At 35.0% G+C, this 24563-nt stretch overlaps 1 protein-coding gene across 4 annotated transcripts in view; it reads left to right on the top strand.

The window, feature by feature from the left end:
- The window catches only part of MARK3 (microtubule affinity regulating kinase 3), a 79256-nt gene extending 54800 nt beyond the window's left edge, over positions 1-24456 (top strand). The window contains exons 8-18 of one of the 4 annotated variants that reach the window (XM_081938108.1): positions 456-692; positions 810-929; positions 3078-3177; positions 3347-3459; positions 4538-4691; positions 7195-7412; positions 10934-11037; positions 13119-13376; positions 17215-17241; positions 22166-22210; positions 23888-24456. In XM_081938108.1, coding sequence (XP_081794234.1) covers positions 456-692; positions 810-929; positions 3078-3177; positions 3347-3459; positions 4538-4691; positions 7195-7412; positions 10934-11037; positions 13119-13376; positions 17215-17241; positions 22166-22210; positions 23888-24233 — 1722 coding nt within the window. In that variant the 3' untranslated portion in view covers positions 24234-24456. The remainder of the gene's footprint in view (positions 1-455; positions 693-809; positions 930-3077; positions 3178-3346; positions 3460-4537; positions 4692-7194; positions 7413-10933; positions 11038-13118; positions 13377-17214; positions 17242-22165; positions 22211-23887) is intronic. The other 3 variants (XM_081938109.1, XM_081938110.1, XM_081938111.1) reach the window with 3 other exon arrangements.
- The last annotated feature ends 107 nt before the right edge of the window (positions 24457-24563 follow it).

The raw sequence follows: 24563 nt of genomic DNA, 5'->3' as shown, positions 1-24563 counted from the left end.
CCCCGTCAGAGAGCTCCCACAATCCTGCGGAGCTCAGAGGCAAGCCGCCATTTCCCTCGGAAGCTCCTCCTCCTTTAATTTCTCACTGCCAAAAGCATAAAGAACAATAGTTTTAACCCTTAGCTTTCCTTTTTTCCTCAATTCTAAACAACATTAATTTGGAAAATTCATTATGAAACTACAGCTTTTGAAAAAATCAGCTGTTTTTGCTATCTTTTCATAAAGATGATAAATCTTTATGAAGCAGTAACATTAATTGTGTATGTTTTACATTTCTTATTTGCTTTCAGTTGCCAGATAATGTTCAATTGTTTATCTATTAAATCTTTAACCATTACGCCAATTACATAAACTACATCTTGAAGGCCAGCAAATAGAGGAAGCGGTTTATTTTTTGTGGCAAGAACACACACCACCCCCGGCACAAGTCTTATCACATTATTTTTCCCCTCTAGGCTGAAAATCTATTACTTGATGCAGACATGAACATTAAAATAGCCGATTTTGGTTTTAGTAACGAGTTTACAGTTGGTAATAAACTGGACACATTTTGTGGCAGCCCTCCCTATGCTGCTCCAGAACTCTTCCAAGGCAAGAAATATGATGGACCAGAAGTAGATGTTTGGAGCTTAGGTGTCATTCTTTATACCCTTGTGAGTGGATCTCTGCCTTTTGATGGGCAGAATCTAAAGGTATGTATCTAATTTATATTGAAAAGATGAGGGAAGGGAGACATTTCTTATGTCATTTCTCAGCTGCATCAGCATATTGACTGCTTTTTGGAATTTTCTGATCACTATTGATTTAAGGAACTCAGAGAGAGAGTGTTAAGAGGAAAATACAGGATTCCTTTCTACATGTCAACAGATTGTGAAAACCTGCTAAAACGTTTCCTGGTGCTAAACCCAACTAAAAGAGGCACTCTTGAGGTAACAGCATACTCGATAAACTTACTCTTATTTTACTGTAGCACATTTAGTAGACTTATTAATTTTTACATTCGTTTTTGCATAGATTATATTCCTTGCTAACTTTCATCTGCTAGATCTCCCAAGTTGTTTTTCAATTGCAGAAAGAGAAAACATACTTGGGTATATTATGCATGCAGCATATTTTATACCAGATATAATTAATCTACCTCCCATGCCCTCTCAATTACATAAGAAACTCAAATCTTGTTGCTGCCTTATGCATATTGTCCTAAGAAAATCAGGGCACCATGCAGTTGACTAAAATCATTGTATTGTCAATAGTGAACTCTGTCTTTAGTGTTTTTTTTTTTAAATTTCTGTATTTTAAACAGGTTTTTGAATTTTAAAGAGGAATTTTAAAGACGTTTCTGAATTTTAAAAAGGTTGTGTTCTACCTGAAATGTTCTTTGTTAGTCTGAATCTAACTGAATGACTTTATAACAATAATTTATATGCTGATGTTGTTCTTTCTTCCTTAGAAAGCGCTTGTTTAACACAAATATCAAAGTGATTTGTGAATATGTTTTTAGAATCAAAGCAGAGATCTATTTAAAGTATTTGTTTCAATGGTAGCCAGCAGTCTGTCTCTGAGAAGCCCGCAAGAAGGAGACAAGTCACTTTGATGTTTGTTTTAACCAATTTTTCCCTTGGTTTCTCAACAACTAATTCTTATATGTTAGAAATAATATATAAAATCTTGAGTATGTTTTGTTAGCCTTTTACGTAGTGTAATGAATCTGGATTGTAGAAATTCAGAAAATATCTACTCCATTAGTGAACCCATCTGGTTATCCAAATATCTGCAGCCAAAATACTATTCTTCATGTTAGTTATATTATGTGAAGGAATCTTAAGTACCAATTAAATGATATACTGGTAATTGTTTAACAACTGGCTCTGTAGTTCCATTGCTGCCATTGCTACACTGAACAGCTGATCTGCATGCTTGGCATAATAGCTTAGGTCTGCTCTCAGTCAACTAACAAAATTCCAGAAAATTTAACAATCAGCTCTTGTGAGCTGGAACAACCTGGTTTCACCACATCACTATACCATACTAAGAATCAAGGAGAAAAATGTAACAAGTTACTTTCCTCTACAAACTATCGTATTGGTAAACTGTTGGTGAAAACAATGTCTGGTAAAATGTACCCTTGGATACAGCCTTTAGTGTTTCAGAGCAATGGAAAAAAGACATACATGACATGATACAATGAATCAGCAGAATTTTTGAGACTCCTTATGAGAGAAATGTCCCTTATTCTTTTGTACAAATTCACCATTATGCAAATGGAAAAAAGAGAAAAAGTTACAAATAGAAAATATTTAAGGAAAGGACTATAGCATATCTGAAATTATAGTGATTCCCTTTGATTGAAGCCAATATTTTAACCGTCTACTATATATTGATAGAAGGTTCTTATTAGCATGCCTCTCATTCTTTCTTTTGTTTTGTGAACACATACATTATAGTTACTAAGACTTGTCTGTTTTAGCAGCAAGCATCTATCTCATCTCATCCCTAGGAAGAAGTCAAAGATTGCTTAGATAATCATACTTTCCCCTATTTCCTTTGAGGGGATCACTTTTTTCTCTCTTTGGATCAATGTAAGCCTATATACCAGAAACATCCCATGCTGTCCTTCCTTCCTCGGTAATTGTCCAACAGTGGACAAGAAGGTGATTCAGTAATTATATTCAGGCGGGGGGTGGGGGGATGTTATGGATTGTAATAGAAAGGCTAGGTCACAGAATCATGATAATTTCAATATAGCCTGAACTAGTTCTTAATATGGACTTTCTTTAGATGTCATTCTAGATTTCCATTGCTAGAATTTAAAATTTATATCTGGTGCATTGTATGTAGAATAAGGAAGTAAGAAAGTATTTTGTGGCATGTGGCAAAAAAGTGTCAAAAAATAATTTTGCCACATGTTAAAAATATATACTATTCATTTTGCTTCATATAGGGCGAAGGCAGTGTTAGTATTGGAAGGAAAGCCAATGCTTATTTCTCAAATAAAGCGAGCTTACTTGCCTTCAGTTGTGAGCTTTACTAGAGATGTTTGTTGCTGTTGGAATAATATAAAAACTTTTTATTTGCAGCAAATAATGAAGGACAGATGGATCAATGCAGGACACGATGATGATGAACTTAAACCATTTGTGGAACCAGAATTAGACATCGCAGACCAGAAGAGAATAGGTAACCAATGAATTGAGATAGGAAGCATCAATAATTAATACAATAAATAGTATTTGTTTAATGTGCAAATTTATACAGGACAAAGATATTTGCCATAATATTTCTGTAAATTGAGTTAAATCTATAATTAATATAATATGCCAATCAAACTTGAAAATTCCTTTTTTAGATATTATGGTTGGAATGGGATATTCTCAAGAAGAAATTCAGGAATCTCTCAGTAAAATGAAATATGATGAAATCACTGCTACATACTTACTACTGGGGAGGAAATCATCAGAGGTAAGTTAATTTTGTCAACTAACGTTATAAGCTGAATATAATCACAAACCATATTGTTTTATTAATATTTCATTAAAATCAGTATTATGTGTGTGGTCTATGTGTGTGTTCAGTATTTAGCATTACAAGTTGATTCCCATATTAGTTGTGCAGCAGTTCTTTTTAAATAGACACATGCATTTAAAACTTGAAGCAGCTTGTTCTCATAATAAACTAGGATGTAAGATATCTCAATTGGCTTATATACCCTTGAATATAAAAACAAATAATAGTTTGATTTAACAAGCATCTGAATACACTTGAAGAAGTAAATTTAGGAGAGTTTGGTGTTATGGTTGAGAACAGTGGTGCTTCTATTTTAGCAAGATTTTATATTTTCTCTCTATGCGTCTATTATTTTACATGTACTTGTTTTCTTTTTATAAGATGGAAAAAAGATCTCTCTCTCTCTCACACACACACACACACACACTCACACACACACAGCATTTTCAGTATTAATAAAGTAAAGTTAATAATTCTACAGAGAAATTAGCAGAGTTATTTACTGATATCCTGCTCTTACATTGAGTCTCTGTGATCATGGGAGATGCAGATGCAAGATATTAAGTAGCCATCTTCATCTTAGCGGTTGTGTAATCAGAATCCAAAATGGTCTGTTTGCAGCTTTTTTTTCCAGGTTTAAGATAGGAAGTAGAGCAGGAAACTCTGGCAGGCAAAACACTCATATCCCCATTTTTGATCTTCCCAACCACACCCAACCAGTAGCTAGGAATAGAATTACAAATAGTAATTTTAGTCTGATTGTTTTTTCAGGAGTATTAAGGTTGAGAAGATTCTTACAATATGAACATTTTCTACCTCATCTTGAATTATTTTAACTATGTTTGGTAGAATAAGCTATAATGACTAGCTTCATACTTCACACTAATCCAAGCCCCCTTCCTCCCCGTATTATAATTTAGCATGATGTGTAAAGTCATCCACAAAGAACTAGACTTAGTTTCCTTTATATTCTTATTGAATGCTGATCCACATTGCTAATGACCTAACCTTTGTCCTCTCTATTTATATTTAGTTGGATGCTAGTGACTCAAGCTCTAGCAGCAACCTTTCTCTTGCTAAAGTCAGGCCAAGTAGTGATCTCAACAATAGCACTGGACAGTCTCCACATCACAAAGTTCAAAGAAGTATATCTTCTAGCCAGAAGCAGCGAAGGTACAGCGACCATGGTGAGTGACTTTTCATTGTCTCAGAACTCTTCTGCTGTAGAAAACCAACACATAGGTTGAGTCTCTGCCAATAGAGAAAAAGAAAAGACTGTGCCAACAATGAAGAGTTTAGCATATGGCTAATGAGCACATTTTCTTTCAAGATTTCTTCCCACAAAACACCTTTCCTTCTAGTTCTGTTGTCTCATTGTGTTTTTGTTTTCATGAAGAAAGATTCATGTTTACTCCTACTCTCATTTCCTTTTCTTCTGTGGGGAATCTGTCATTTATTTCACAAAGTTTCTAATTATATATGGGATGGTGCAGTGGCTCATTGGTTAAGACGCTGCATTTGTCAGATGGGAAGCCGGCAACCAAGTTTCGATACCCAAGTGCCACACACCGGGGTGAGCTCCCATCCTTGCCCCAGCTCCTGCCAACCTAGCAGCTTGCAAGCATATAAATGCAAGTAGATAAATAGGTACCAGTTTGCTCCATGATGTCATGCTAGCCACATGACTGCGGAAATGTCTTTGGACAATGTTGACTCAACGGCCTTGAAACGGAGATGAGCCCCTATAATGAGCAACAACTAGCGGAGTAAAATCCACCAGAATTCCTTTACCTTTTTTTTACCTAATTATATAGAGCAGCAACTCAATCTAATTTGCTCTCTATGATGTAATAAAAGCAAACATTTTCTTATTTTACATGAATTTGAAGGCTTGAAGAAAGATTGTACTTCTTTTATTCAGTTTCTAAAAGTTGTGTAAACAATTAAAAGCTCCAGCTTCTTAACACCAGTGCAATTTACTACAAGGCAAAAATAGGTTGCATTTGAATTAATTTTCTAGAGGCTGTATGCCATCTGCCCAAATATCTATAAATTTAAATTTAAACATGTTAGAAAAGCTAATACATCTTAAATGGATCAAGACTATTTTGCTTCTATTATGGTAAAGTATGTCTTGGTGATGAGGTCATTGTGATTTCATTCCAAAAGCAGTTACTTCATTTTGAAGACATGGATATGTTGAAGTTTTTAAACTAAGAAAAGAGTACATATATTTGGATTAGATGGGAAAGCATATGCTTTCATTGCAAAAATTGTATGTGTCTTTCAACATGGGAATGATATATGTGTGTGTATGTGCAGATTAAGTTATAATAACCACCATTACCAACTGCATAAAAGCAAACCCTATGTTTAACTGTATAGAATTTTAGCTTTGCTCCATCTGAGAATGAGATGAGTGGCACCTAAAATTGACAAATAAATAAATCTTCATTGTTTTAAAAGTAAATAAATTCAGATTCTGTGACAAGTTAATTTGCAGCAGAAAGAAAAATCTGTAATAGTCATCCTGGATACAAAGTGGAAAATAGGTTGCATTATTTTTTGTGTGATGTAATAGCTAGGATGTTGTACTGGCATTGGAAGACCCATGCTGTAATCTACTCTTAGCCACAGACGTGCTATAGGACAGTCATTTTCCCAGCCTACTACCAAGGATTGTTGTTGTGGAGAAAAGAGAAAACTATATATGCTACTTTGAGCTTTTGAACAAAAGGAATGGTACAAATTTCACAAATAAATAAATTATTAAATTCTTTCTGAAGCTCTTGTAACAGCCGCAAAAGGTGTTTGAAAATTAACAGAAAAACCTTAGTCCATATTCAATATGTGATTCCATATTAATAGGCATATAATAAAAAATCATTGGTTTCAAAAGTTGAATAATATTTTTAAGATCAAGTGGTGCCAGGAGCACTACTCCAATGCTGGCACCACTAGAGGTCATCAACAAGAGTGACAGTGACGTTTCTGTTCAGCACATAGGCCTGAATTTTGGATGAAAAGTGGCCAGCAAAACATTTCATCCAGGAATCTCTGTAGCTGTAGTGCAACAACCTTACCAAACAGGAAAAGTTAGAGAATGGCTGATAGTTGTCTAAAACAGAGGAGTCAAATGATATCATCTTAAGATGGGGGAGGACATAATAATACCTCTTCCAAAGCAGGAGGTAACCCCACCCACCCACATACAGGTACATTCAAGCTTGTTCTTAATTGGACTTATCTTCAATCTTACAAGAATTAGAACATGTCTCTTAATTTTTTACACAGAAAGAAATGCTGCACTAGTTTGTTTGTTTGTTTATTTATATGCCACCCTTCTCACAAAGGACTCAAGGCAGCGTACAACATAAAAAAAACCACACATATTGCAAAAGTTAAATATCCAAAAACAAACCCAATTAATATTAACAATAAAAATTTAAAAAATAGATTAAAATTAACAATTAAATTAATCATTTATTTTATTCTGTTCAGGCCAGGCCGTAGTAGTAGAAAACAAAACAATTGCCCTAGAGAGTGGGCAAGTTAAGAAAAGTAGATGTATTGTTGGTAATGTCCTCACTGAATATTTCTTAAAATATAGGTGCTTATTTCTTAGGTATTAACATTTTCACGGATACTTTGCAATCATAATATACAACAATTCTATGTTGCTTTTTTCAGCTGGTCCATCTATTCCTCCAGTAGTAGCATATCCTAAAAGGAGCCAGACGAGTACTACTGACAATGACCTCAAAGAAGAAGGGATTCCATCAAGGAAGTCCGGCAACAGTGCAGCTGGAGGAAAAGGAATTGCTCCTGCTAGTCCTATGCTTGGGAATGCAAACAATCCAAATAAAGCTGACATACCTGAGCGTAAAAGAAGTTCTGTTACACCCAATGTAAGTTGTGGATTTTCTTTAAATTATAAGACTATCTTACTCTTCAACCAACCTTATGTATTAGGAGCAATTTCGGGCAAAGCACATTAATTTTTTTATCAGTAAGGAACATGATATCTCAGGCCTATTCTGTGATGTATCCAATTCTGAACTGTCTCACCATAGATTCTGAGTGTGGTATGATTGTGAGAATCTGTTGATTAGGTTTTTTTCCTCCTGAGTCAACTTTGAGCTTAGAGTGAACCAAGACATTGTTATGCGACTGATGCAATGTTTTTAATTATTTTTGGACTGGCTATTAATGTGGAGTTCTGTAAGGGAAATGGACATTAACCCATTTCAGATACATGATATAGTTTTCCAAAAATATAATTGGAGAAATACTACCTCATTTGTTAAAACTTTTGATTGTGGAAAGTGAAAATGCTTCTGGTAATTAAATTTGTTGCTTTAGATCAGGTAAGCTCTCAGATTTAACAGGTGAAAGAGGTGAATGAAATAGAAATGAGGAAAAATGTATAGCTTAGTATCATCTGGAGATCTGATCAATGACAGTGAAGGCATCCTAGTCATGTCCTCACAAAATTATCTGCACTGTCTCTTGATTGATCTGTTTTCCAGTTCTCCTGGCTTTCTCAAACATAATCAGTCTATCAGCACATTTCCAGTCTGAGTTACAATGTATTTAGTCCCATAAACTTAAACTCATTTAAAGTAATATTGAGAACTAATTTGGTGTAGTGGTTAAGGTCTCAGGCTAGGGACACTATCAGTTCTAGTCCTGTCTTAGGCACAAAACCCAAGGATGCAATGGCAAACCAGTTCTGAAAAATCCTGCCAAGAAGGCTGAAGGGAGCTATCCAGGCAGCTATCTGATTCCTTGAGAATCAGACATAATTGAACAGAAAAGAACATACATACATACATACAGTGGGACATTGGGTGCCAGGACTTCGGTCGGCACCCGAATTGGTCGTGACCAGAAGCAAGACAAACTGCGCAGGCACGTGCACACAAAAAATGGCACGGAAGGAGAAATCGCAGCGGCTGTGTTTATTTGGCACCCGAGAATGTGTTCGTGACGTGAGTGAAACGTTTAGCAGATTTTTTGGGCTGCACCCAAATTGTTCGTTGTCTGAGCCATTCGGGACCTGAGGTCCCACTTATGTATGTACATCCATCCATACATACATACCTTCATTCCTGGGGAGTTGCATACCATTTTGTTTGAAGAAACCAAGTCAAAATAAGAATTGAATAGCTGTGTCTTTTCTTTTTCTTTTTTGTATTCTTACTATTTTACCATTTTCAGTGAGTAGCTGAAATTTTTTTCAGCTTTTTTCATTTTTTTTAAACTTAGCACATAGTTGAACAATTTCATTAAAATCCACTGTTTTGAATTACCAGCTTCAGGTGTGATTCATCTTTAATATCCCTTAACATCAAGAACAACAGAATTAACATGGTCAGTTTTCCCTGGTATTCCTGCTTCTCCTATAACTCAACAAAATAAAATGTCTTGTCTGTCCTATCTGTTAATACACAATCAGAGACAGAGGATCTTCTTGTAGTTTCCTCCAGCTTCTGAAAGAAAAAGTTGTCAGCAAAATTAGTCAAGAATTCTTGAAAGGTCATGCTTGCAGATTTTACTTTCCAATAAATGTTAGGATAATTTTCTATGGAGATTCTCAGTTATTGAGGTCATTGTTGTCCCAAAGGTGCTTTTTCAAGATACAACTAGACTTTCTGGTTTTTCTTTGAAGACGTTTCGCTTCTCATCCAAGAAGCTTCTTCAGCTTCTAATTATCCTAATTAGTTTCCTTAATTATTCCGTTAGAACAGAAGTGAATATACATATGGATGTTCTGTGTTTTTAATTCTTCAATTAGTCAGTTAGAATAATTAAGAACACAAAACATCCTTAACATGTTGCTTATAACATTAACTATTATAAAATGGTAATTAAGACCCATCTTTTTAACCAGTATTTTAAAATGCATTTGTTTTTTGCTGCTATCATGATTGTTTTGTTGTTGTCAGCATGGCATTGTTTTCATTATCTATTTTATCCATTAAATTAGTAAGCTTTCATCACAGTTCCATATAGAATAGCTGTCTGTTACAACTCCTGATCTTATTCTTCCAAAAACACATTTCTCCATCTTTGTCCAGTTATAAACTGCCTTGAGATTTTTCATTTGAATCAGCAACATTGTTCAAATAAATACATAATGCAAGATACTGAGTATTGTGCCAATGTTTTGTATTGCTTAGCTTATCCAAGCCTACTAGGCAATCATAGAATTATAGAGTTGGAAGAGGATCATGTAGTCCAAATTCTTCTTGGTAAACCTCCAGAGTTGGAGAAGAAGTCCATAGATTGGTTCATACTATAGATCTTACTGTCATGAAGTCCTTCCTTATTTAAACAAAATCTGTTCTAAATTTTAATTTATTCTATTTACATAGCTACCCATCTGTCAGGTGCAAACAAGCAGACCCATAATTTAAAAGTTCAGTTAGCTATTTTATTGCTAAAGCCTCTCACTGGGTGACACTAGATAAAGTTTGACGGCTTGTGGGGGTGGGGGACGGTTCTGACTTTCATCCTCTTGTGCCCATATAGGGATTCTGACAATTCCCCATTTGAAACACTTCCTTTGGGCTAATCTCTCTTCTACACTATCTCATAAAAATGACTATATATATATCATATATATATATACTTCCAATGTGCTATATTGTACATCTAATTTCCCTTGTCTTAACAATGATATTTTAAAAAAAACTCCCATAGTTGAATGGAAATTACAATTTCTGTAATCTGTTAAAAGTCCTACAGTAGATTGTATCTAGACATTAATTAGTGTATAGCTTAAGTAAATTCTTAGTGAAAACAGCCATTGCAAAGCCATTGCATTTGTGACTTCATAATTTCTAGAAATTTAAACAGATAAAGGGAATCATAATGGAATGGCTTGTGACATTTCTGGCCCACATTCTTAGTTAATTGCATTACTCAGAGGGAGAAAAATCAAACCTTTCCAGCTATTATTGTTTCCTCTTAAGTCACAATGGGTGCATGTTGATTCCTGATAAATAAGCCCAATAAGCATTGTTTATTTGCTACATATCTCTTTTTAAACAGTCATATCTGATAATTCCATGCTCGTTGATGGAAAACTGTTCATGGCTTGGACACATTGTTTCTTTGGAAAGTAAGAGGCTAATGTTTAATTTTTCTTTTTATGCTGTTGTCCCTAAACAAAATATTTTAAACGGGCTTGTGGTTATTTTTTCTTTTCTGTATACTTGTATTCATATTTCATCATGTATTGTCCAGTATTTTTGCCTAAATCCTTTCTGTTCTTACTTTCTTTTCCATTTAACAAGACTTTCTTTGCAGCTGTTACAAGTAGACATTATATTTGTATTTTAATGTAAGTTACATTTTATACTAAGATTCTGCAATGATCCCTTCCTTAGGTAATCAATACAAATGTGTTTTTTTCTTTATCTAGAGCAACACTACAACTGGAGCCATGACACGGCGAAACACCTATGTTTGTAGTGAACGAACTGCTGCAGACAGACACTCGGTAATTCAGAATGGCAAGGAAAGCAGGTAAGAGTTTCTAAAAGGAGGCTATTTCAGGTTTATTGAAAGCATATCAGTAAAGCACGAGATAAGCATGAAAAAAGCAAACAATACAGAGATGTGCAAAATTCTATCCTAGGCATACATAGAATGTTCTGGTGTTTCCCAGAATGTTCTGTTTTTCTCCTGGAATGTGTCAGATTGGGAGATTCCAGGGGAAGAACAGAATATTGTTAACTTTAGAATATTTCATGCTTGGAATGCAGTTTTGCATTACATTAATAGCTGAAATATTTAATTTTGTGATTATATGCTTTAGTGTATCCCAGTTTGTCATAATTGAAAATAAAATATCTTATTACTGTACATATGTTTAAAATAATTATTACTGTAGAACAGTAAAATATAAATATGTACAAAAATGTCTGTTTCTGAAGACTAACATGCATGTTATACCCCACCTTATATTTGTTTTCAGTCTCTTCTAAACTTTCAAAACATTTGAACAATTGTTTTCTATATGAGTTCATGTTCTATTATGTATCAATATATAATAAAACATGGTGTTTCTTTTATCTCTACCTAAGTTTAGAACATAATTAAACATTTTAATATTTATATTGGCTCATAAATTCTAAAGGGTAAAAGTAGGTGGCAAGTAGTCCCCCCTTTCTCTCTTATAGCATATAATCTAGAATGATGACCACACAGCTGATAGAGTATATTTAGGTGACATGGCAGGAAGAAGAAGAAGAAGAAGAAGAAAGCAGGGGGCAGGGGAAGGTCCTTTCATTTGATGTAACGTGTCTTCCTGTGATGTTGCAATCACTCTGAAGAAATTGAATCTCCAAGACGAAGAGATTGAATCTCTTTGCACATCTTTTGGGAATGTGTATGTGGTTTTGTTTTAAACAAAGATAATAAATAAAATGTCATATGTGTTTTTGAAGGGGCATAATAGATACTTTTTTCCTAATATTTCTTGATTATGCAAAAGGTAATAAATTGTGTTATTTTGTTGCACATTAATAGTAAGCCTACTTAGTATTTTAAAAAAACTTTTAAATAACCTTTTTTTCCTGCTGGTAATGCTGGAAAAATCTGTTGCCTTTTAGCTATGTACTGCTATCTAATATGGGCAAAAATATCTAAATAATAAAAAATATCAAATAATTGACTAGTGAAGCAAGTATTAGGACATTTAGTTAAAATCTGAAAATCTATAGACAGTCTTGAAAGTTTTTTATAAGGAAAATATAGTAGGAATCTTAGGTAAGTTATTTTCTCCACTATCTTCTGTCTTTATATATGTATATGGAGGGGGGGAGTTGTTTGTTTCCTTACTTGCTTTTTTTGCAACTTAATATCTTGCATGTTTATCACTAGTTAATTGTATTCCTTCTGGCTGTGATTGAATCCAGCTCTCTCACAAGCTGACTGAGATGCTCATTTATAATACAGCTTGCCCCAATACATATCCCTATGTTTGACTGTAATATCACAAGTCCTTGGCAACGTTAACCTTTTTCTGCATGTAAAAACATTTTTTCCTCCAGTAAAGAATAACAGGGATAACTTCAGATGAATATACCAAACATTTCTTTAATATCAAACTAATTGGCATCCATTGTCTAACAACAACCCTCCCCCCCCAACCATTTTACAATTGCTTCTGGAATCATCTTTTCTTGATCAATATTTTAAGTATTCCTTACTCCTTTAGTACTGACAAAAATCCTTTTAGCCTTCCATTATAGCCAGCTTTTGGAAAATATTAGAATTAAAATGTCTTCAATGTATTTTTCTTCTTCAAACATACTTCGAAAATAATGTAATATTTTTCTTTGCATTCTTTCTTAGCCTGTTTTTAATCTATACAAAACCTTTTTTCGTCTATATGCAAGTATTTTATTACCATTTTGCAATATGTTTGTGTTGTAAAGTGTAAAATATATAACAATATAGAAAAATAATCATCTACTATATTATGATCTACAAATTTTTGTCTATATGCTATAGTAGTATATTATGCTGTTTGTACACACAGCTTTGTAAACGATTGAGGTTATACAGTTGAAATGTTTAAGGTCCCTTTGGCTTTATTCTAGTACCATTCCTGACCAGAGAACACCAGTTGCTTCAACTCACAGTATCAGCAGTGCAACAACACCCGATCGTATCCGATTCCCAAGAGGAACTGCCAGTCGTAGTACTTTCCATGGTCAGCTTAGAGAAAGGCGCACTGCCACCTATAATGGACCCCCTGCGTCACCTAGTTTATCCCATGAGGCAACACCACTTTCACAGGCACGAAGTAGGGGCTCCACTAATTTGTTCAGTAAATTGACTTCAAAGCTGACTAGAAGGTATGTATTTTTTAAAGAATCACAAACTAAGTTATAATTACTAAAGGAATTTTCAGTACTGAACAGTTACACTTATATAGATACATGTGACATTTTCATGTCATTGATTTTTTTTCTATAACCATTTTTAAAAGTTAAATATTGACTATAAAAGTATGGAAATTATAGGTCAAGTTCAGGAGCATTACTTTGTAGGAGCTGCCTGCATTTTCTCTCAGACAAATGTTATTCTAAAATGGATAACACAGTAGGTTTTCATCCTGCAAACAGAACTGTAGTTGTGGAAGCCAATTAAAATGATCCTTTTAAACAGTATGAACTATGATGTAGAACATCTGCTGTAATGCATTTTTATTTTATTATTAATTTTATTATTTTAATGAATAGGAGTGTAGAAAATGTTCCATGTGTCTGGATCAGTTGTATCCAGGATTAGCTTTGATGGAACTGAATGAAACATAAATGTTTCCGATACTTTGGTTCATGTGTTCAGGATGCAACTGTATAGTTTCAGATAAGGAGAATACTGTTCGCTAAAGAGAGGTAGGAGGAGAAAGTGCTAAGATTGGTGGATGGCAAGGCAGGGAGGCATACCATGGTGATTTGGTGTTGGCTGAAGGGAATTTCCTGAGAAGATTGGGAGGCAGACAGGCAAGGGAAATACGTGTGCCAAGTTGAAATCTTACCAACAGAACCTTTTTTCAGTTAATGTTTCTGAAACATTGCCTCTTTGCTGTTTATCTATTTAGTGGTTTTATTGTGATTCAGCTCTGTAGCATATCACAAGAAAATGACAAGCATTCTTTTTAAGAACTTTTCTCAAAATGCACAACATACAGGACACAAAGAATTAACTATCGATACCATGTTAATGTTCAGTGCTGTAGACTTGTAGAGACAGAAGCAGATGGATTGGACAATATAGATGCTACATAGCCTCAAAATGAAAATCTGAGAATGTAACAGTCCCAAACATAACATCTTTTACACCTTTTTGTCTACTTTCAAATATTTAAAGTTACAGTTGCAGATTTTACAAGAAATGTGAGAAAGAGGATTGTTTCTGTGGGCATTTATCTTTGTTTGGAATTATTATAGGAGCTGCACTTCCAAAACTCCCATGTTTCAGAGATCCCAGTTGCAATTAATTAAGCAAATGGGTAAAGTCAATTCCTTAGTTGTAGAACAGGGCTGTCAAACTCCTGGCCCGCGGGCCAGATGTGTCATGCATTGGCCATGCCCACGCTCGGTTTAGCAAAGTGGGGGAAAGTCCCGATACGTCACATGACGCCACCATGAAAAGTGAGTTTGACACACCTGTTGTAGAAGATGTTTTGCAAGCAGAAGATACCAAGTTCTATCTTCAATACTTCCATGTAAATTTGGAAGTCTGCGGTACTTCATATATATTGATTAACTGAAGTTCTTGTGGTTTTTTCACTGAAAAATCTCCGAATGCTCCTCACCGTTTTCTATAATAGAGGTTTAGTGTTCCACCATTGCTTAGATCATTTTAATGATGCCTGATTAGGGTTGAAACCATACTTCCAATACTAATCTTTGCCTGAATTGATGCATTGGATATCCAATAGAAATCTTATGACTGTTGAAAAAGGGAAGAATCCTGTTCATTTGGTAGAGGGAACTTGGACATGGAGTATGGATAAAGTAGACTGTTTGGAGTTCTGTTAACAAAAGTTAAGAGCTCTGCGGAGGATTTTTGGGGCCATGCAGTTAATTTCTTTCACTGAATACCAGAGGTTTTACTTTTTAAAAGTCATTTTGATCCAAAACTGGAATGTACAAAATTAAACAATTTGGGAATTAAATGTTTTGGTCCTAAGTAGGCAAATATTGTACATCCCTAGCTCAAAATATTCAAATACTTACAACATGAGTTCCCATTGTATCTGAATTTTTTGAAGAATGCCTGTAAATATCCTGAAATGTGCAGGGTACCTATCTGCTATCTGCTCCTATTATCTATCTGCTCAGTATTTCAATCCACATCTACACTCTTGAATCATACATAAATAGTTCTAGAATTTATTGGCATACTTTTTAAAAGGACTTTTTAAGCAAAGTCCTTTTGACTAATTAATCATATTTGTAGAACCTTGTTTATAATGTACATATATGTTGGCATGTTCAAAACGGATTTCTAAAATATGTACATTCAGAAAATAGTATTTTTTTATATTGAAGATGTAATATGTGCATTATTTCTGTAAGTGATCAGAGTTATGTACACAACTGACCAAATATTTAACTTTCACTCCAAAATGTAGTATTTTTATTCTTGGAATGATCTGTACATATTTCCCAAACCATCATCCTTTGTCTATTTTTACCCTACAACAATGTTTTTTAGGCATTTAAAGCATTAAACAAAATATGGGTGTTTTATCTTATCCGAAATAGTTGTGATTCTGTCCTTGGAAAAATAAAAAAAAGTAGTAGATTTAGGTCATATAATGAGGAAATAAATTGGAAAAATACATTCTTCTTTTTTTTTTCCAAGTCCCCAGTGCTTTAAAATATACTGCTTTAGATGTAGATATAGAGAGAAACAGGCCGAAATGATTAAATCACTCCTATTTAAATCACCTGACTATTTCTCTCAAGTTCAGGGAATGTAGACGAAATTCAGAAAACAAACCCGGCAAAACTTACTTGTCAGTTTTTTCCATCCAGTTTTTTGATGACCTTTTTCTTCTTGAAGGTCTATAATATTGTAGAGAGAATCGGCATTTGTGGGTTGGTGAAGCAAGTCATCTTCCACCTGCCTCTTCTGAAGGCTAATATCCTTTGTTTTTATATTGTCTTCTAGAACATGTGCATACTGTCTACAGTAATCTATTACAATAATATACAGTAAAACACTGTCTTAATTTAACTGTTTTTGGTTAATACGGGATCGTATTCTGCCCCATACATCCCTACGACCCATCCGCTCGCACAGAGAGGGACTTCTCCAGGTGCCGTCCACCAGACAGTGCCATGGGGCGGCGCCTAGGAGCAGAGCCTTCTCTGTGGCGGGCCCAGCCCTGTGGAATGACCTCCCCCCGGATATTAGGACCACTACTGACCTCCGCTCCTTCCGTGTCAAGCTCAAGACCCACCTTTTCCAAATAGCTGGCCTGGCTCAACCATAACTTCGTATCGCTCCTGATGGGTTTTTTAATTTAGTAATTTTATTTAAGGGGATTTTAAATTGTGTTTTTAATTGTCTTTCACTTATAAGTCAACTCTCCTCCATGCACATATGTATATGTCTCTGTTCTTTTTGTATATATGTTTGTCTTATGTGTATTTTTATCCGTTTTGATTGTACGCCGCCCCGAGTCCTTCGGGAGAGGGTTGCGGCTAATCAAATAAAAATTATTATTATTAAATTATTATAATGATAACATGTAGAAAGCAGAAGTGACATGAAAGGATTCTCTGCTACTCAGAAGAGGTTCTAGATCAGGGCTGTCAAACTCCCTGTCCATGGGCCAGATGCGTCACGCGCTGGCCACAACCACGCCCAGTTTAGTGAAGGGGGGGAAAGTCCCGATACATCTTGTGATGCTGCTGTGACAAAGTGAGTTTGACATCCCTGTTCTAGATCAACTATTGATAAGTACTAGAAGCACACAGAGAAGAAAAATGTTGAATTCCTCATATCGAAAGGCCATCCATTTCAATAACTATTTTTAATTTAATTAATGAAGTTCAAGTGTTTCCATATTTCATACAGCTAGACTTATTCTATGTCTCACACTATGAATAGATTTTCAGTTTATTTCATAATAACCCATTTGTTAATTATTATTTTGGCTTTAATTTCTTTTAGAAACATGTCATTCAGGTTTATCAAAAGGTAGGATTTTATTTATATTTTAAGAACCAGCTCTTGCGATTAACACTGAATTTGGCTTTCTAGCCTTGATTTTTCTTTTTTTTTTAATGAAACAACACTAAACCTTCTGCTGAGAACTAAATACTTTTCATGAACCCAAGAAAATAAAATAAAAAACTTCATATTAACTAATGATAATCCCTGTGGACTCCTGAATAATGAGATGCAAAGCATGCCTCGTGCGCTTTACTTACTTCAATAGTTCCAAAAATAATTTTATTCTTTATACTAATACACTTAGCATGCTTGTGATTGGAGATTGATGTTTGGTGACACTGATTTAAACAAGTTATGTACAAGAAACAGGTAAGTAACTCAGAACTTGCTTTATTATTCACATTTTAATTTCATTACCGTGTCAATTTCCACTAATAATACATTCAGAACTTATTTATGATTTGCAAATAAACTGCTAATATTGATAATTACAGTGTTAAACATCTTCAAGATTTGTGTGTGTGCGTGTGCGCGCGTGTGTGTGTTGGAGGTATTCCTGCTGCTTGCTTGATATTGATGAATATGTTAATCAGAAAAGGAGAAATAAAGAAGCTGTTGCTTCCTACTTTTCTCCCTTGTCAGTTTGCAGCCAGGAAGAGCTTGTTGGATCTTGCCTGAATATTCTGCAAGTTTGAGAAGGATTTTTCATACTTCTTGGTTTCAGAAAAAGTGGAATGTAGCTTACATATATGTGTAATTTACAGCTGGTTGGTTCACTGTCTCTGCCATTTTCAAAATTAGTCATCAGTTAGTGCGTACTTGTATTTTTTGTTACTGCCTTCATTCTCTTCAGCCTCTTTTCATACGCTTTGCTTTTATGTTCTTCTCACTGAAAGCTTCTCCACTTTCATATGGACTGCACCTAGTCCATGTGCATTATAAGCAGACTTTTCTCATGCAATAGGAGTTGCCTTTGCTTTATTTTCCCTCTCCTGACTGCTAGATAGTCACCCAGTTCTTCTGAGTAGGAAGAAGGAAGAATTCATTCTGTTGGCAAATACTCATTCAGTGTTTGATAGATACAACAGTTAAGACTGTTACAGCTACCGTATTTTTCGGAGTATAAGACGCTCCAAAGTATACGATGCACCTAGCTTTTGGAGAGGAAAACAAGAAAAAAAAATCTGCCTCCCAGCAATTTGCCTCCTTGCAGCAAACAGCCCATTTCAGTTTCAGTACAGCCTGATTAGCACGAGCAACTGATTGTCTGCCCTCCCTACTATTGGCTGTTTCAGGCTGCAGGGATTGCCATAGCCTATTGCCGATTCCATGTGCCCTATTTTCCGCCTGTTCCAGCCGGTGGGGATCGGAATAGACGGAAAATGGGGTGCGCGGAAGCCAAAAACAGGGCACACAGAGGCCAAAAATGGGATGTGGAGGCCAAAAATGGGGCACGTGGGGGTGGCAATATGCAATGGAAATCCCTGCAGCCTGAAACAGCTGATGGTTGTGCTGAAACAGGCTGTTTGCCTTTTGCTGCAAGGAGACAAATTGCTGGGAGACAAAGGCCAAAGGGTGGGTATGGGTGGGGGATACATTCAGTGTATAATACACACCTACATTTTCACCCTCTTTTAAGGGATGCATCTTATACTCCGAAAAATACAGTATTTTGCATATATAGTTGTCAGCTTACAGTGGTCTGCATTGTTAGCCCTTGAGGTTTTCAGCTAAATATATGTAGTTTAGTGATTATTCAAAGTTACAACAGTGCTGGAAAAAAGTTACTTACGACAGATCCTCACCCTTACAACCATCACAGCATCTCTGCAGTCAAGTGATAGCAATCCAAGCAACTGGCAACCCCTTCATATTTACCGCAGCTGCAGTGTCCTCAGATCAAGCGATTGCCATTTTTAACCTTCCTGGCTGCCTTCCAACAAGCAAAATCTACAAGGAAGCCAGTGTCAAGAATGCATGTCAGTCATGTGATGCCTCAGTTAACAACCACACCACTTAACTGCAAATTTTCTGGTCCCAATTGTGGTCACCAGTTGAGGACAACCTACAGATTGAATTCAGCCATTGTTCTTACAGGCCCAAATAACCTTGTAAAGGTTACATAATTAAAGTTGTCAGGGGGTATCTCGGGGCATACGTTTGTTGCTCATTTCACACAACAAATGAAATGCACAAGTCCTTAGAACAGTATTCCCCACTATTTTCAGTTACATATAAAGTCAAATTTAAGTGAAAGCATGTTTTCTGTAGACATTGCCTGCTGTTATTTTTCTATGAGAGCATCTTGGTTAATTAGGCCACTGGATTATTGGAATAATCTTGAATGAAAGTATATAATCTTTTTGAGTCATTTCTGTTTTTGAGAGAAAAATATACAAATGTAATTTTACATTCCTGCACATAAAACTGCTACTTCTTCCTGTAAAATAGCTTATGACCTCCCCCTGTGGCAGAACCATTTCAAATACAATTAAAATTTATTTAGTCTTCCATATATTTCCCCAGTGGTGTCTGCATCATAACAGCCTTGGCTGACTATTATACAGCTGTTCTGGTAGTAGCAAATAAAAGCATATTTGTTTTAACTTAAAACTAATACAATTTTACTTGGTTAATAGAGTATAAAACCAGTGAATATTTTAGCTTTGTTTATTTATAACTTTCTAGCACTCTTTTCCAACATTCCCCCTCCCTCATGAAGTAATAAAAATATAAAAATCTATTAAAACATCTTTTTAAAAAGAAGCAACAGAACAGCAGTAGAAACCATTTAGGCACTGAAATCACCAAGAGAAGACTGTCTAAAAAGCACTTTTGATTCTGTATTGATTATTTATAACTTTACTTTTAGTACATTTGCTTGTATTGTTGTCAATTGACAGCATAAAAGCCATCTGGTTTTGTGGCTGCCATATGCCAGTTTTTCCAATTATAAATTCGTAATAGGTTGTTCTTACTATGTGAGTTAACTGCTTAAATAATGTTTAGCCTATATCTTGCATCACTATTTAACAAACTAACAGAATTTACCAGTACAAGTGCTTTTGCATAATACAGTGACAAAACAATAAATTAAAGCCAAAGATCATATTTCTTATTTCTCTTTTGCTATCTTCCAGTATATTGTCCTTTTCTAAGGCACAATGCAAATTAATGGAAGAAGTTATATTACTATTGTTATGTTGTAGACCAGTACTTCTAATATTAAAATATTAGGTAGCCTTTTAATTGTTCTATAGAATGCTACTTTCAAATTGTATAGCTCTGCAGAATTGGACTTCACATTTGTATGGAGCTCTAGATTACATAGTTAATTATCTTTTAGATTTAATACACAGTGCACTGAACTGCAAAAAGAAATGTTTAGTTTTCACAGATTTGTGAAATAATTCAGACTTTCATATCAATCAGTTTTATTTTCATATAACAGTCAACCAGCCTCTTTAGAATATATTTAGATGCTGCCTTGCAGCCTTGTTTCCTGTCGAGAATATAATGTAGAGTTTCACCTGAATATGTTGAGCCAATCAAATATATATTTTATTGTTACTATATTTCATACTGACTTTTGAGGTGAAACTTTCCATAACAGTGTGACTAAAATTCCATACAAAGCTGTGACAATTCCACAATTAAGGATTTGGATAGGATTGGTATAAAGACTTTGCCAGCATACAGGTGAAACTTGAAAAATTAGAACATCATACAAAAGTTCATTTATTTCAGTAATGCAACTTAAAAGGTGAAACTAATACATGAGATAGACTCATTGCATGCAAAGCAAGATAGTTCAAGCCGTGATTTGTCATAATTGTGATGATTATCACAATGGGTTTACAGCTCATAAAAACCCCAAATCCACAATCTCAGAAATTAGAATATTGTGAAAAGGTTCAATATTCTAGGCTCAAAGTGTCCCACTCTAATCAGCTAATTAAGCCATAACACCTGCTGATATTTCCTGATATTCTAATTTTTCGAGTTTCACCTGTACTTTCAGTCCAGTATCTCAGACGTCTAAAAATGACAGATAGATAAAATGATATAGAACCCTGAAAGATAGCTCTGAACTTACAGTGCCAAGAAAGCATTTCTTCCTTATTACTCTGTTAGTTATTTATCTATCCATTGACAGTAATTTTGTTGTAGAAATTCATTTTAAAGACGAGTTTAAAGATGTCTTTTTAAAACCATATATTAATTAGAAAATATAAAAGGTTAGTTGAGATTCTTGTTTCACATCCAGTTTATGCAAATTTTATTTTCATATGTTCCTGAAAGAATTAAGATGTATTTATCTTGTATTAGTTCTTTTTTTTAAAGATTTATAGTTAACAGATAAGGGAAAAGTATGCTAAGTACATTCCAAACCAATGTTTGAAAGACAAAACCTCTGTACTGTATTTTGCTCCTGGGTTGTCTCAAAATAGTAGTCACACTGTGCGCACTCTGACAAAATTACAGAAAAATAAAAATTTTAGCTGAAAATATGGATACTGTGAACAGCAATTATCTAATTGGCTGTAAACTTTTCTTTATCAAATGTTGCTAAAATCCTGGGAAGACTAAAACACAAATATAAGGTGTTTCTATTAGCTTATCTTAAACTGAAATGAATTTTTATTGCTTTAATTTTTTTCCTTCCTATCTAGCATCATCTACAAGTAATTGAATCTTTCACAACCAACTTGTTTCTGATATCTCTAGAATATCTCAGACAGCAAATACCTGAGGCTTCCCAATATATTTGATGCATGCTTTATATCCTGAATGTCCTGATTATTTCAGTGTTTAAACCCAAGCAGTGAATTGCAATTAAATTGAATGAGATTTCAGTGTGCAGTGTTCTGCCATCATTATTTGTGCTAGTGTAAGATTTGTCTTCTCTTTCCTGCTTTCTTTGTGCTTCGGCATTGTTTTCATTGAGGCTCCCGACTGAATATGAGAGGAATGGGAGATATGAGGGCTCAAGGTGAGGGAAAACATGTTTTTTGCTTAAATTTTTAACTTAGATTAGTATGTCTCGTTCTCCCCTCCAAAATACGTAAGGGTGTTGGTGGTGTCGGTGGCGGTGACTTAAGTATCTGAAACCCAAAATGCCTCCTATCTGCGAAACTGTGATTAAGTCATTCAAAGTACATGATTCTGATTTCTCATGCAGGTCTAGACCTACTTCTTCATCCTTAAAAAGAATCCGTGATCTTAGCTGCAATGTAATAAATCAGCTCAGAGAGATCCAGCAGGTAGTTTGCTGCTAAAGAGTGCTCTCTGTTTAGCTTCAGATTGTCCCAAAAAGAAGCTACTTTCGTTGCCAGATAAAGAAGGAGCTGCACGCTGAAATTGCCAGTTCAGATCCAAGGATGGGAAAACATCCTGCCATAGAAGCAGTTTCATGCGACTAGGACTTAATCACAGAAATATCTGAACCAAGAGCTTTGAATGCTGAGCTAATATTTTTTACATAAATTCATAGATTTTATTGGCCTTAAAAAACCCCAACCACCACCACCTCTAGGATCCTATTAGAAAATACCACATGCTGGGAATGAAATTAAATGAAATGTAGTAGTTTTCTTGAATGCCACAGTGTTATCTCCGAAGCATTTGGTGCAATTCTGATTCCATGCACAAAACCTAACAGTACTAGATAACTTTGTTTTTTAGAATTTAGGTGATTAATGCTTTTCAGAAAGGCATGACAATTTTTCACAGGATCAAGAAGTAGAAGAGTATGAAATTCTAAAAATTCCTGTGACCTCATTTTCTCTTAGCTTATCTCCAAAGAGTAAGGGACTTGGGTTGGGAAAGGAATAAGGCCATTTGTCATATAGAACCAAATGTATTTTTATCCAGAAGACTGTAATCCAATAAACAAAAATCTTAACAGGTGCTGGTGTAAATTGAACCAGATTGCAGTTTATAATTTTAATTCTAATCAACCTAGATACAGTATAACAGTTTTGGAATGTGTATGTTAATATTGCTGTTTTTCTGGAGCATAAATGGCAATTTTGAGCCATACAAATTATGAGTGATAATTTATAAAATAATATGATGAACCTGTATTACTAATGTAAAACATGAAAAAGTATAATCTGTTTATTTTTTTAAATAGATTTTTTTTAAGTCTGAAGTCATCTTCTAGCAGTTATAAACTTTTAAGGAGTCTTTTGTAATAGATTCAAAGTGCAGTACCAATTTATTGTGCTCTCCCTAAAGAGTAGTGTAGTTGTTCCTTAAAAACCTCAATTCTCAATGTTGTATATGTCCTTCAGTATGCTCTATAAAATTCAGCATAGCCAAGCCTACTTGTTTGGAATTCTGTGAGGACAGGAAATATGACCAATAAGGGAAAAAGATTTGGAGCAGAGAAGTTGCAGCAAAGTAATATAGTAGGCATGCTTAGTCACACTTCCATTTGCAGCTCCCCACTCCCATAATATCTGCTTTCGGGAGGAACTAACTGTGGCCTTTTCTAGCTTTAGCTTTATAGGGCTCTGTCTAATTCATGTGTTGCTAAATACTAACCTAAGCTTTTTAATACTGATAGAAGAATGTTTTTAATAATGCATGCCACAAAAGACAATAGCTTTTACTAACAGCAATTTCCAGGTTCATCCGTGAATACTGAAACTTGATTTCATTTCAGTCGTAACGTGGCCGTTGATCAGAAGGATGACAGCAAGGAAGCCAAACCCCGCTCACTACGATTTACTTGGAGCATGAAAACTACCAGTTCAATGGATCCTAATGATATGATGAGGGAAATTCGCAAGGTCCTGGATGCCAATAATTGTGACTATGAACAGAGGGAACGTTTCTTGCTTTTCTGTGTCCATGGGGATGGCCATGCAGAAAACCTCGTGCAATGGGAGATGGAGGTGTGTAAGCTTCCCAGACTGTCCCTGAACGGAGTTCGCTTTAAACGGATATCGGGAACATCTATAGCTTTTAAAAACATTGCTTCCAAAATTGCCAATGAATTAAAGCTGTAATGAGAAGAGCAATCGAGTTTGTAAATTAAGTAGCAAATTCAAGTGTTTTTGTTTTGTTTTTGAGGACACCAGTGGTCATGTATAGAATACTTAGGGCAATAACTTCTGCATTTTCTGGATCGTGATATTAAAACAAAACAGTTCAGACAAGCTGCTGAACTAGGAGGGAAGTTGGACTTTTTTTATAAGTGCACTACAGCATTAAAGTTGCCTATGTAAAATATTCCCTTCTGCTTTATTTCCATTGCTTTGAGTCTTGACAAACAATCTAAAACACACCATGTATACATTTGGATATTCCTCCTGTTGTGTGGCTGTGTGAATGTACAG

Source organism: Natrix helvetica (assembly GCF_964273705.1).
Source record: "Natrix helvetica genome assembly, chromosome: 1".
Lineage (NCBI taxonomy): Eukaryota > Metazoa > Chordata > Lepidosauria > Squamata > Natricidae > Natrix > Natrix helvetica.
Note: the sequence above shows the minus strand (reverse complement) of the source record. Positions and strands in the feature narration are given on the sequence as shown.